Source organism: Loa loa (assembly GCF_000183805.2).
Source record: "Loa loa unplaced genomic scaffold supercont3.2, whole genome shotgun sequence".
Lineage (NCBI taxonomy): Eukaryota > Metazoa > Nematoda > Chromadorea > Rhabditida > Onchocercidae > Loa > Loa loa.
This window is the reverse complement of record NW_018108182.1, coordinates 1,125,108-1,138,980: the sequence shown is the minus strand read 5'-3', so window position 1 is coordinate 1,138,980 and position 13,873 is coordinate 1,125,108. Positions and strand designations below refer to the sequence as shown.

The following is a 13,873-nucleotide window of genomic DNA, read 5'->3' as shown; positions in this document are numbered from 1 at the left end:
AAAAGGAAAGTTGAAATAAAATCATTCGTCACTCAAACTTAAGTCACTTTAGCAGAAAATAAAATCATTCGATATCACTTTAACAGATAAATTGATTATGAGTTGATTATTTAAGCATTTCATTAATATATTTAATAATTTGAGCAAAAAATAATTTCATTTTAGATTTTAGATTTAATAATAATTTCATTTTAGATTTTAGATTTAATAATAATTTCATTTTAGATTTTAGATTTAATAATAATTTCATTTTAGATTTTAGATTTAATAATAATTTCATTTTAGATTGCATATTTTAATTAATAGTACTATCCTTTTATCATAGTCAAAAATATTTTTTTTTTTTCCTAATTTTAAGGGTTCTTTTATATGTATCGGAAGAGAAAAAGGAGAAGAGAGATAATTATTTGATTATTTAAAAAATTTCCAATTATCTCCTATAAGTTCATAGTATTGAAAGGATAAATTATTAATTTTATTTCAATTCAACTGATAGTTTTTTCATTATTATAATATGATAACTTTTGTAAAAATATGAAAATAATTTAATGTTTCAAAATCCAAAAAAAAATCAACCAATAAACTGTTTTTTAATTTTTATGACATTATTTAAAACAAGATATCATACACTTTTGCAGTTGTACATATCAATACTTAAATGATTGTATAAATTGAGAAATTAGCGGCAATTTTCTATAAATAATAATAATTTAATAAGATTAAAACTATAAAATTTAACAAGTAAAATAACAGGAAGGATATGGTATGTATTATGTACTTCATTTCAAATTTCAGTATTTGATTTACAACTTTGGTCTGTTACAGTAATTTTTCTTTTTTCTCTCTCATAATTTTCCAACAATAAATGCCTACTAGACATTTAGTAAAAGCGACCAATACACTGGAAACGATAATATCAGTTTAAATTGGCCAAATAAATGACGATGGTTCCGATTTAAATTAGCCAATCATCCTTCTTCTCCAAATTGTTCATCTCATTAGTTGGATAACTATTTCCTACAAGAAAAAAAAAAAGGGAAAATAAATTTTTATGGAAATTTTCAGGACAGCATTTGCCTGCTGGATTATTCAAATTTTAATGTTATGCTTGGTACCACATAATTTTGCCAAATTTGTTGTCATTGTTGGTATCTTAATTCTATCAGCCGATTTCGTTTATTATATTTTTGTGCCGAAAAATCTTCAAATAAGATTTCCGTCACCAGACGGATCAATGTCAATTCTTGAATTTCGTTTATCGACATGCTTTTATACGACATTAACTGCCGGTTAGTTGATCTTTTAATCAGTTGTCGTAGAAATTTTTAAATTTTAAAAAGAAAAAAAATTGGAAATTTTGTGGTACGAGAAAATATAAAGTTTTCATTGATTTAAGTCTTCCAAAATTCTTCGTACTATAATTAAATACAATGTTAGAAAATATTCATGATAATTACTTCAAATAATGCATAATGAAATTGTAATGGTAAAAGTTAGCATTATTGATTAATTAATGTTAAGATATTACAGGTATCACAAGTTTAATCTATGGTGGAATATTGGTAATTTTACAAGCAAAATCACTGTATACATTAAGAACTTTTATCACTTGTCATGCTGATAAGCAATGTTGTAAAGTGATGAAGTGTGAAAGCAACAGTATGTTATCACTTACGCCACCAAGTTCAACTTTAACAATCCCAAGTGAAGAAGCAACAATCAATTTGACTAGACGGGATAACGTTTTTACCGGAATGTTTTTTTCACCACCGGAAAGATTTTAAAAATCGACGAAAAAAATATTCGCTTTTTTTTTTTTTTTTATTCTTATGCAGAAAACGAAAGAAACGGGATACTACTGCCGGGTTCGTTCTTAATTTCTTTTTATTTTTTATTTCTCCAAATGTTCTCATGTATATTTATTACATCATATGATCTGTGTGATATGTACTACTTTTATTTAAGTTTATTGAATCTCATTAAATTGAACTGAAAATATGGTGACAAATGGAAATGCTAAATCATTAACTGATTATCATTCTATGAATGATTGTAGTACATTTAAAAATTTACTTTACATCTAACCATTTTGAAAAATTCTTTCCGTTAAATTATTCCTTAACAATTAATTACTTAATCGTATTATGATTACACATCTAAGTTCAATCTTATTCAATAAGACCATCAATGAATGCTCTGCTTCCTTTATCTAAGAGAGGTCAGATTATGATTTGAGGTTAAATTATTCTTTATTTGTGTCTGTTAAGCAATAATTTAAGGAAAAGCTTACCTATCCTTAGTGATTTCAAAATTTGTTAAAATTTAGATAAAAATTAGATTTGAGCTCATAATATTCTCATATTTGCCAGTTTTTCCTTTTTTTCTTTTATATTTGATCAGGAAGTTTAAATATAACTCATAGAAAAGCAACAACTCATTACTGTAATTAAAAGTTTGCTTGAACTAAAGTACGAATTAAAAATGAAATCCAAAGTTTTCATGTGAAGTTAACAAATATCATTAAAAACTCAGTAATTTTTGTTGTTCCAAAGTTCATTATTTTTCATCGCGATCATTTCATACAATCTTTTTGATACATTTATAAATCGATAATTCAAGCAGGTAATTTTTGCTAATGATTATTATTCATTAGTTCATACTGGTATATATCGGGATTATTTAATTTGATCAATAATATCAATTGTATACATATTAGATAAATGAATAAGTAGGACGATTCCTCTTTTACAAAGAGAAATCACTTTTGTTTATCACTTCATCCTTATCAGTTTACTCGAAAATATATTACTGTCATGTAATATATCATGTGCCATCATCTTCTGTGCCATTTTCACTTTTTTTTCTTTCTTTCAATTCCATCAATCGAATAAACAAAATATCTTGCATTTTTTCCCATATAATAAATAATATGTAAATTTATTCACATGCAAAAAAAAAAAAAAAAAAAAGAAAAAAGAGAAATTGTACCCAGTCGTTTATATTTTGGCATGTTCATCGTTGAAATTCCCATTGCATATGTTTTCTAACGGATCAGGTGGTTATCATATCATCATTTTGCTTATCGAAAAGTAAGCAAGTAAATAAGTAAAAAAGGAAGTAAGTAAGCTATCCTGAAATTTTCCATGATACATTTTTGATAGAGGAGATTCCGAAAACTATGATCTATTATTCAGTTATTTAGTTTACATTACAAAATGAAAGAAGCTCTAGCTATAATAAAAGCTATGAATAATTGAGTTGTAAATTAAAAGATGAAAGTTTATAAATAATATAAGATGAAGGAAAGTTAAAAGAAAAAAACTAAAAAATATATTTGACTAATTATTTCAAGTAAAATAATAGAAAATAATGCGAACATTCGTTAGTCAATTAAGGTTATAAAAAAACTTTACAGAGTTTCATTTTTTATTCGACAAATCAATCATATTACTGTTTATGCTTGAAACTTTTTCAATCTATCATTGCTGGAAACAGCTATCACTATATGCTACCGTTGTTTTTATTATTACTATTAATGTTAGCTTAATTATCATAATACTAGCACTACGCAGCAATTTCTATCATTTTAATTTCCAACCAGTTAATATCAATTCCTATTATTTATATACAGTACAAGTCAATTTCAAAATTGCTTTTTCACAGTAGTAAAAATGAAATTTCTAATAAATCTCATATTGTTCCAACTAGAAAAACTTCTTATCGTTTCATTAATTGCTATTTTTAAATGGCTTTTAAATATATACCCTTCAGATTGCTTCGGTTATTTGCTGCAAATTTAAGCCGGAACCAGGTTTTGACTTTCACAATAAGAAAATTCGAAGAGTTGGTAAATCAGCGGAAACTGAAAGAATAGCACCAATGAAGAAATGAAATAACCAGGAGAAAATTTTTAAAGTTAATTAAATAACCGATGAATCATAGGTTAGCATGAATTCTTGTAACATAGCGGTAATTTACGGATTACCAAATGATGACAGTATAAAATCAGAAGCAAACTGGTACTTAAGGTGATGAAAAAGTTTACTGAAATGCGTTTGCAATGATTCTACATAATATTCTAAAATATCTTCATCTAAAATTTTTGCTAATGTTGGTAATTTAAGATGAAATACTTTGTTAAAGATTAAATGATATCCTAAAAATAATTTTATTTGTTCATTTGGAAATCTATTCAAGAAAGGTCTAACGGTAAGTGTTAATTTCAGGAATAATTCTGAAAACAATAGAAATAAAAAACATTTGTATGGACTAAAACTTCCACATCGCATAACGTGATAAGTTCCGCACTTTTGCACGAATAAATATTAAAGTTTGTTTGCTATTTCAACTATTAACAGGACAAAAAATTCTAAAATTCCAATCTTTTTAACAAAGAGTTATTGAGATATTCACAAAAGTTGTCGAGCTATTAACACTCTTTAAACTTGATCTTCCGACATCACTGATTTCAATTTAGTTCACCAATTAGTAAGAAATTACATGACTCATGATGTAACTTAATTGAGCCATCATAACTTTCTGAGAACTCAGACGAAACATGGTACCTGTAGCTTGAATATCTGAAAATTTTCCACCCGAATTTCAACTTGCTGTGATTCTAAATAACCATAACTTTACCCATCTTAAGCCTGCTACATTTGTCGGCAAATTTTTTCCCAATATTTATCAAGAGTTGCCATAATGAACAATGAATAAGCTGCATACAGTGTTGACCTTCACCATTATTATTTAACCTTGAAAAGAAAAAAAACACATACAAAAAGTACAGCATTCTATTAAAGCGCCAAGTAATATTAAGCGATATATAAAAAATTCCGAGAAAAAAAATGAACATCCACCTATGAAAAGAGTGGAAAGCTTTATGTGTAGCGAAGTTTTCATGGAATAATGATCTAAACTCCTCACGAGACAAATACTTATACACGCTTATTGTTTTTGTTTGAAATTCAGGAAACTGCAGGAAGAATAATTAAGAACTTGTCAAGAATTTTATAACCGTTAAACCGAAAATTTTAGAAACATCAAACTAACTATTTTATCCACTAAAATTAGTGGCTTATTCTCTCTCTTTTACTTAAATTCGGTAAGTTACTCTCCTTTCCCTCTATGGCACGATATTTATGACCTTATACTGGTTAAAATTTCGTGAAAACCTTGCACAACACATTTACCTTGAACAACACCTCAACCCTTGTCTCAAATAATAGAACCTATCTCAAGAAACAGGAATTTTAAGTACAACTTTTTTGAATTTTGTAAATGGTCTGCTTTAGTCAACCACGTTATCTCCATAGATGACTCTGCAACACATATGTATAGAGAAACAAAAACATAGTTTAGCTTGCTACTTATCCAAGAGTATCTTTGGCTACCTATGGGAAAGGAATCTTGTCGAAAGAATATGAGAAACACAACATTATTGCGTAGATCTCAAATGTTTTTTATAGATTTGACCAGCCAATTTTTCTAGTCAAAAATTATGATAAAATCCTCTTCTAAATCATTATTTATTTCTATTACTAAAATGAAATACTTCAAGAAATAAAAATTCAGAATTATTTTTCCATGCTTCATATTTATATTGTGCTAACACTCGACTTTTGATACAGGGTGCTATTAGCTGATACTTTGCACGTCATAATCCCAAATCATAAAAAATAATTTTTAGAAACACTGGAAACAATAAATTTAAAAAACAGACAATTTTTGTCATATAAGAGAAAAGAAAGGAATAAGCAAAAACGAAGAGAAGTGGGGAAGAATTGAAAAATACACTTTTAAAAATAGAATAAAAATATAATTACACAAGTTTAAAGAGGAAACAATGAGGAGAAAAAGAAAGGGAAAGTTGTGAAGTGGCACACAATACAAAGTATTGTTCTAAGAGAGATAATATTGTGTGTTATGAAAGTTATTTTTTACTGGAATTGCTGTTTCTGATGGACGAGAGAATTTCGCCAACCCAAATATAAGCGACAGAACCAGGATATCCTGAAAAAAGAAACGAAGGGTAAAATTAATAAAGTTTTCTTTCTCTAGTTGATTGCAAATCCAATTCTTTGAAGGCAACTTTTGTGCAAGTATCTTACCTGAAAGATTGTACACAAAGCTTTTCTCTTTTAGCCAAAACGATGATATTTAATTCTTATCTCTTTGGACACAAGAAACATTTCAGTTCCTCAAAAAGTACGTAGTAATATGGCTACAAAACAAAATTAACAAATAATTTTTTTTTCTGTTATAATTTCAGTAAGCTCAAAATGTCACTTAAAAAGCAGACGATATTTTAACCTCCCTCCCAATCACCATATTTTTCGAAGCAAAAATTTGGTTACAAAGAAAAGAAAATGAAGCAGAAAACAAACCTGAACATTACAGCTGCACTTTTTCATTGGATGGTGATGTAGGATCAGTTTGGCTGGATGCTCCAGATGATGATTTAGCCATGCCCGAAATTTGATCGATACTTGTGGATGCTGCCATTTTGGCCTAAAATCTTGATAAAATAATCAAAATCAAATTAGCAGCCAAATCACAGCTTTATAAGTTGTTAATGCCTTAAGATAGATGATATTGTGAATCTAACAGATAGTATATTAATCATTTGAAAAATGCCCCGTTTTACATTTTAATTTTGACATAGGTGGTATCACATACGTCTTTTTGTAGGTAGCAACGGTTTAGATGCTCAGCAAAGCAGTCGCAACTAAAAAAAGCAGAACCAGTGTAACCACATTTGTGTATAATATATCCTTGATCTTTTTTTTCACCCGTAATCAAATCTGACGTGAAATTCGAAAACAAAAGCTTCTTAGACTTCCATTTTCATTGATGATTGGAAAAAATTCCCCTAAGGCTAAGCAAAACGAAAATTAAGCAATATAAGTAAGGACAAAGTGACATAAAACCGATACTTCCAATAAACCTTACCACTTTTTATTCCATTTCCATTACTGCTGGGACCTTGAGCAGTTGTATAACAAAACAAACTATGGATTAATTTAAAGGAAATAGGAGGTTAAGGTCTGACTGCTTATTATTAGGATTTGAAATCAAATTCAGAAAAGATCAAATCGAAAAAAGCATTTAGGATTGGAATTAAATTACAGAATACTTGAATCGGTGTTCAAAAAAAATCTAAATTCTTAATTCGAAATCAAACAAAGGGTTAGGCAAATATTATTAACGATGCATAGAATTTCAGTTATCTATCAAATACATTGCTCGAAAACGAAAAAAAAAAAGAAAAAGACTGAACGATGGTTATTTGGTTTTTACATCTCAAAATGCGTATCTTAATGTTTTTCCGGAAGATCAAGAAAAAATTTTGCAATTGCAATAACATGTAGTTGTTATTGCAATTTTACCAAGAACTTTTCTATTAAAGAATGTCACTGAAATTTAATTTAAAGAAGAGAAAATATATATATACATATAGAAAACATAATATATACATATATAAAATCTTACACTCGTATATGCTGTTCCTAGTTTAGATTCGAATGATTTGAACAGTGATGAATTACGCATATCGTTCCATTTGCTCTTTACAGTGTCTGCCGTACCTGCGACCACTTCCGATGTCTTTTGGTACCTGAAAAAATCGGAAATTATCGAACCATGAGAGACTGTATGAAATCTCTTAAACAAACTTCACATATATCTTTCTTCGTGAATAACTACCTGCCTTAGACTGACTGGTAAAAATTATGTATAGATTCAACATTGGCTAGAACAGATACATGTCTAGAGTTATTAAATGCCAGTTCAGGACGCACTATTCCAAAAATCCTATAGCTTGAAAACAAGCAGGAAGCATGAAACATAAATGGATTATAATATTAAGAATTACACATTAATCGTCATCAAATAAAAGTCAGTTATAACAGTTATAAGCATTACTTTTGGATTTCATCTATGTTGAAAATTCAGAATTCATTCCATGCAAACAAACACTTACGCCTGCGATTCCTTGACATGCTGCAATGAGTGATTGATATCGGCAGTAAACTCAGTAAACGGTGAAATGCCCAATTTTCGTTTCAAATCACTTGCGTGCTTCTGACGTGCAACCAGCACTTGACGTAATGTATTGATTTCTTCTTCAGTCTGAAAACTTCTAATCCTATGAATACTGAAAAAAACATTAAAATTTAGGTAATAAAATTCAGTTAGAGAGCAGATGGACTGCAGAGTTGAAACAAAACTAAAAATATTCAAATCATATTTCTTAAAAGAAGGCGAATTGTACGTTAGATGTTGAGGATAACCAGCTTCTGCATCATAACTAAGGAGCTTTACGTCATAACTAGAGAGCTTTACGTCATAACTAAGGAGCTTTACGAATACTCTAGAAACATTACACAAATTCATTAACTTGCACTGACATCTGAGAGCCTTAAATGATAACGGCTAGCTTATATGATGAATAAACGTTAACAACGGCAGAGAATTCAACTACGTTGAAACTCAGGTAAAAATTCCCTCATTGCAAAAGAACGTACTTTCTTCAGTTCTTCTCGGATCAATTCCTTTTCAACTTCACTAAGTTCAATAGAAGAACCATTAATGAAATGTTCATCACCAGCTGAAAAATTACATTTCTGTTGTATGAAACAAGATTATCTTCAAAATATATCAATAACATGACCGGGATACCAAATATTTTGCCTATATGAAGTGTGTTTTCCAATTTTTTTGTGACTTCATACCGGATATAGGAAGGTAAAGGGTTCCGAATTAGACTCAAAATATTCAGGATATAAGTGGTCGCTAACTGTGATCACATCGTTTTAAATGGTCAAATATTTGCAGGGCATACACTGACTGATGGTAAAATTCTAAAATCATCTTATGGAGAAAAAAGAAACTCATTTTATTTAAAGATAACGTTAAACGAATTTATTGCCATCTTTTTTTCCATTTTTTCCTAAGTCTCCATCAAGAAATAAAAAACCGGTTAACAAAGAACAGTAAAGTATGATGAAATAAATAATCAATAATTACGTATATAAAGCTATAATTAGGCATAAGACCTAATAGAAACGATATTTTTTGGATAATTTACAACCCATCCCACCCTTTGTATTCTCTGTGATTTAATTTAAATAATCAACAAGAACGAACTTCAAATGGTCAGTGGCAACAACGATAATACAAATTCAAAGGATTAAAATGTCTTGCAACTGCAAAAGAAGACAGCACATCATGGAATTTTTTCACCAGTAGAAGTTAAGACTACTATAAATGTGTCTAAAATTGACTTAGAAAGATCTAAGACCTGCGCAACTGCGTAAAAACAATGGATAGGTGGGCCTGATTGATGAATATGTCTAACACTTATGAAGGTTAATTTAGACCACCGACCTTCGATAATATTGTCCTCGTCATCCGATGATCTGTTCAATTCATCGGCAAATTTATCCACAGCATCTTGCATTTTGGCATCTTTCTTCCTTCCCAAAGGTGATGATTTCTGGGTAACTACTGTGCTTGTTTTGGATTTTCGGGCTGCGGATCGCTCCTGAGGAGGAGGAGGCCTCTTGGGAGGCATTACCTGATGCACTTAGCAAATGAATGTTCCGAACTGAATGTATTTCAGAAATCAAACAAATTGCGGACGATAAAAATAACCCATTTTTCTTTTCCAAAGATACGACTAAAATTGCATTAGTATGAGATTACAGTCTCTGGTAAAGTGAACAAATACCTTTTCTACTTCTTCCTAATGCTATAAACCGAACTGGATAATTTACAGAAGACAGCTATATATACATTCATAGAAACTCCGCTCTAGCAAAGGAAACACGTCAGATTTTGGTCCATAAAAAAAGATAGACAAAAAAGAAAGAAAAAGCTAGCACTCCGAATATCCGCAACTACTTGCATGGCAGAATTCTAAAACCAGATAGAGTATTAACAATTTTTAGCGTGATTTTGCTATTAAATCCAAGAATAAAAATTTGGAACAGCGCTGGACAGTACATTAAGATCGAGCTGATCATTGATGGTCATAACATTTATGCGCTTCCCCAATTCCGAAAAATGTTATCCTTTACTACAACTAAAAATCCTGAAGCATTCTTTTGAAATTAACTATCCCAAGAATAACACTGACAAATTCCTCTGCAAGATTAATAATCTTAATATTAATTGAAGCAGCACATAGAATGTCGAGAAAAAAAAACCTCATTATCGCTTATCACAGGAATTTCCACATTTATAAAAAATAATTGATATGCAAAATACAGCAACAACCATCTATCCACCCTTTATAACATTACATTAAAATGACAGGAAAAAAATCAATCATTCAGAAAAAAAAGAAAAAAAGAACAGAAATATAAGAGAGAACACAGAATATGACTATTAATCAATAATGCAATCTCTAAATGGAACCCAATGTCTGATTTCGACCAAGCAGTCATTCCTCTACCCGAAACTCTGTAATTTTATGAAGTAAAATTGAATAAAACCTCCGATATTCTGAAAAACAAACAATTACGATTAATGAAATCAGTTCACCTAGTGCACTAATTAGCCAAGTTTTGGGTGGTTCGAATCAACCGATCTTTGCTAATCAATAAGTAGTAACAGGACAGTGAATCAAAGTTTCTGAAGCAGCAGTATAACGCAATATTTACCAAGCAACAATATTTATCTCAGGCTTCTTCCTAAACAAAATGTTTCAGCATGTTTCGTAACATTACCTTACAATTACCATTCTTCATCATTATCAGAAAATGAATTTAAATATATGCGACATGAAACATTCGGTATCCCAAAGCCTATCAATAATCCAAATCTTTTTTGCTTTTTCATTGAAATTATTTCATATTTTGCTCTTCCTAACCCTACTTTGTTAAAAATAGCTAACTAGAAATAACGATTGATGTATTAAGTTCATTCTGAAAGAAAAGAGAACCAACCAAAACTTTTCACACATGAGAAATGAGAGAGGGAAGCAAACCGATGATTCGAAGAAGGGATGAAGAAGAAATTTAGATGCGCTGTCTACATGTGTGTTTATTTCACATAATGCCAAAATTAAAAAGCTATGTACGAACTTTAGATGATTATATAATATATATACGTATACCGATCTTAAATATACTAAAAACCTGAAATAATCTGAGAAAAATGTGTGACAATCCCACACGTCCTCTCTCTCCGACTTTTTCCTCCTCTTTTCAACCTCTCTCGTTTGATATACTCTATGCACAGATATGTACCTACAAAATAAAATGCACTGGAATGCAGCAATACGTATAAAGGCTAATCATATGAATCAAATTTATGTATTATCATTATAAGGACGATTTCTCATTCCAAATACTTCTTTACCTTTCATCTCTTCCTCTTCCATCTTAATTTTTGGGTCATATCAATTTTGCTTTTTATTCAGGCAAATATTCGTGTCTGAAAAAATCCCATCATTATCTAACGCTTTCGACTTTCAGTAAAATTACTGAACGGAAATCAGATGGTATCCATTTCGAATGTTTCACCCAGTGTGGTAATTGTTAATGAACAGTCGGAAGAGTACGACAGACATCTTCGAGAAACTTTAGTTAGACCAGAAAGAACAATACAGCTAATTATTGGCCAATTAAAGCGATAAACGGATGAATCAAATGCAATAATAATTTGATAACTGGTATCACTGCTCTCCTCTATCCAAGACTAGAGGCGACAATCACTGGTTAATACTTAATGATGGACTCATCGATCAGTGATAAATTCATCGCGTTCTACATTTCCTGTGCAACTTCCACTAGAACTGTTTGACCAAAGAAAGGGAAAAAAGAAATAGAACGGGAAAATAGAGGAACAAAAGAGAGGAGTAAAATGACACAGAGTGGTTTGCAGAAGGATGAAAAAGAAAACGAGGAAATTGTGAAAACAAACTGGAAAATCCCATGAGTAACAAAGTAGCTAATTAGATTTTGTTACAAGCTCAGACTGATTATTGGCAACAAATAAAAGATTCACTCTGCCATTCAGCCCTATCTCTAAATTTAAAGTATATTTATCAGATAAATATACTTGTCATCTTGTCCTATTCGCTAAAACCCAAAAGTGTAGCCGAAAAATAAAGTAGTGATTTGCTTTTTGATGAATTTTTGTGCTGATTTCTATTGAGCGCTACATTTTCCTATTATAACCAGTGACCATTTTTTTGAATATATATTTAAATCATCTCATAGAAGGATTTGTAATGTCTGTTACGAAAAACATGTCAACATTCATAGTTTAGTAATATTGTAATATAAAGAGAATATAATAGCGCAATGAATATGTATAACCAACTAACGCCATGGTGATGCAATAAAAAAGAATAAGCAGTAAACAAGTCAGCAGATATTACTTTGAGTTTGGTCCGAAATTACAAAAGAAAATTAAAAGAAAGAATCCATCCCATCAGTACTTTAATATCTCATTAGATTTTATCGATTATTTGCTTTTTTTATTCATCATTTACTTTGCTGTATTTTAATATCGATCTTTGAATGCAACGTCATGTGAAATTAAATAAATGCTTGACGAGTTGTGTTACAAACTTCTTTCGTGGAAGCCTTGCTTAGCCTAATCTGCACAACATTAAGCTGTGCAATTAATAATGATCGCAGTTCACTGAATTTTTAATCATATTGATATAAGGCAACAAAAAAAGCTAAGAATTATGGTGGATTCTATCAGCCGACCTGATCATTTCACAAGTAAACTAAAGTAATATGAATGCTCCTGAGTAATTAACAAGTAATTCACTTTTACATTACGGTAATGTGCTGCTCAAAATGACATTAGTTTCGATGTTCTTAGTGCTGGAAAAGTAGCATATTTCCTAAGCATTAATCAAGGATGACATATTCCCAAGAATTCCAGAATGGCGAAATAATTCCCTCACTTTCCCATCTATCAGTAGTGGCTTTTTTACTTACTCTTTACACCACTGCTTATAATTTAGAACATATTTGATGAGATAATGATTAAATGATAGCACGAATACCTTAAATTACATCACATTTCATCCATAACAGTAAGGACTAGAAACAATTCCGAGGTTAGTCAATGAAATAATCAAGCCAACAAAATTTGGTAATTTATTGAGAAACTTTGAGGATAAAAAATAAGACTAGACATAATAAATACCTTCTAATCCAGCTGTTGCCATTTGTTTGGTACTTCGTAGTCGTGAGTTAATCAGATCAAATATCTCTAAGGACTAATCTGAAAAAAAAAAATTCAATTTTAAAAATGTCAGACTGAAAAATATTATTTCATCAAAACGTTAATAATATACAAGTTGAATGTCAACTTTTCCAGAAAAATCGAGCAAAATATGCACTTACACGATGCACAGCTGCATGCATCACTCTCATCAATGGGGGTGGGTGTCGCGAGGCCATAACTTACTAAAGCTTACTCAGTGGGGTCTGTTCTGTGAAAGTGACACTGAATTATGACAGTGTAACGTTGCCAGCATATCTGCCTTCACTTAATAGACTAATCTACTTCTACTTTAACTCATTTCTACGTGAAAAAACCACGTGAACACACGTAGCGTTCACATAAAACCACACGGAAAAAACCCACTCTTATTAAAATACGATATTGTGACAAATTACATATCAACCAAGTTGGCCGCGAACATGCAAATAGTAAAAAGCACCAAAGGGAAGAGAGAGAGAGAGAGAGAGAGAGAGAGAGAGAGAGAGAGAGAGAGAGAGAGAGAGAGAGAGAGAGAGAGAGAGAGAGAGAGAGAGAGAGAGAGAGAGAGAGAGAGAGAGAGAGAGAGAGAGAGAGAGAGAGAGAGGAGAGAGAGAGAGAGAGAGAGAGAGAGAGAGAGAGA

At 30.5% G+C, this 13,873-nt stretch overlaps 2 protein-coding genes across 3 annotated transcripts; one reads left to right on the top strand and one right to left on the bottom strand.

Annotated features, from left to right (window-relative positions):
- Positions 1-1,099: 1,099 nt before the first annotated feature.
- LOAG_07857 (hypothetical protein) lies at positions 1,100-1,784 on the top strand (the record flags this gene model as incomplete). Its single annotated transcript, XM_003143390.1, has 2 exons — positions 1,100-1,289; positions 1,531-1,784. The coding sequence occupies 2 exons, from the start codon at positions 1,100-1,102 to the stop codon at positions 1,782-1,784; spliced, it is 444 nt and encodes a 147-aa protein (XP_003143438.1).
- A 4,063-nt stretch (positions 1,785-5,847) lies between these two features.
- Positions 5,848-13,257, bottom strand: LOAG_16414 (the record flags this gene model as incomplete). Of its 2 annotated transcripts, XM_020449066.1 has the most annotated exons (6): positions 9,388-9,581; positions 8,526-8,608; positions 7,982-8,130; positions 7,492-7,615; positions 6,387-6,510; positions 5,848-6,012 (listed from the first exon to the last, which is right to left on the bottom strand). In XM_020449066.1, exons 1-5 carry the CDS (start codon positions 9,572-9,574, stop codon positions 6,394-6,396), a joined length of 660 nt encoding a protein of 219 aa, XP_020307526.1. In that variant the 5' UTR covers positions 9,575-9,581. The 2 variants fall into 2 exon arrangements, with proteins under 2 accessions (XP_020307526.1, XP_020307525.1); XM_020449067.1 differs by lacking the exons at positions 5,848-6,012; positions 9,388-9,581 and adding an exon at positions 13,174-13,257 and having other exon boundaries at positions 6,394-6,510.
- Between the last annotated feature and the right edge of the window lie 616 nt (positions 13,258-13,873).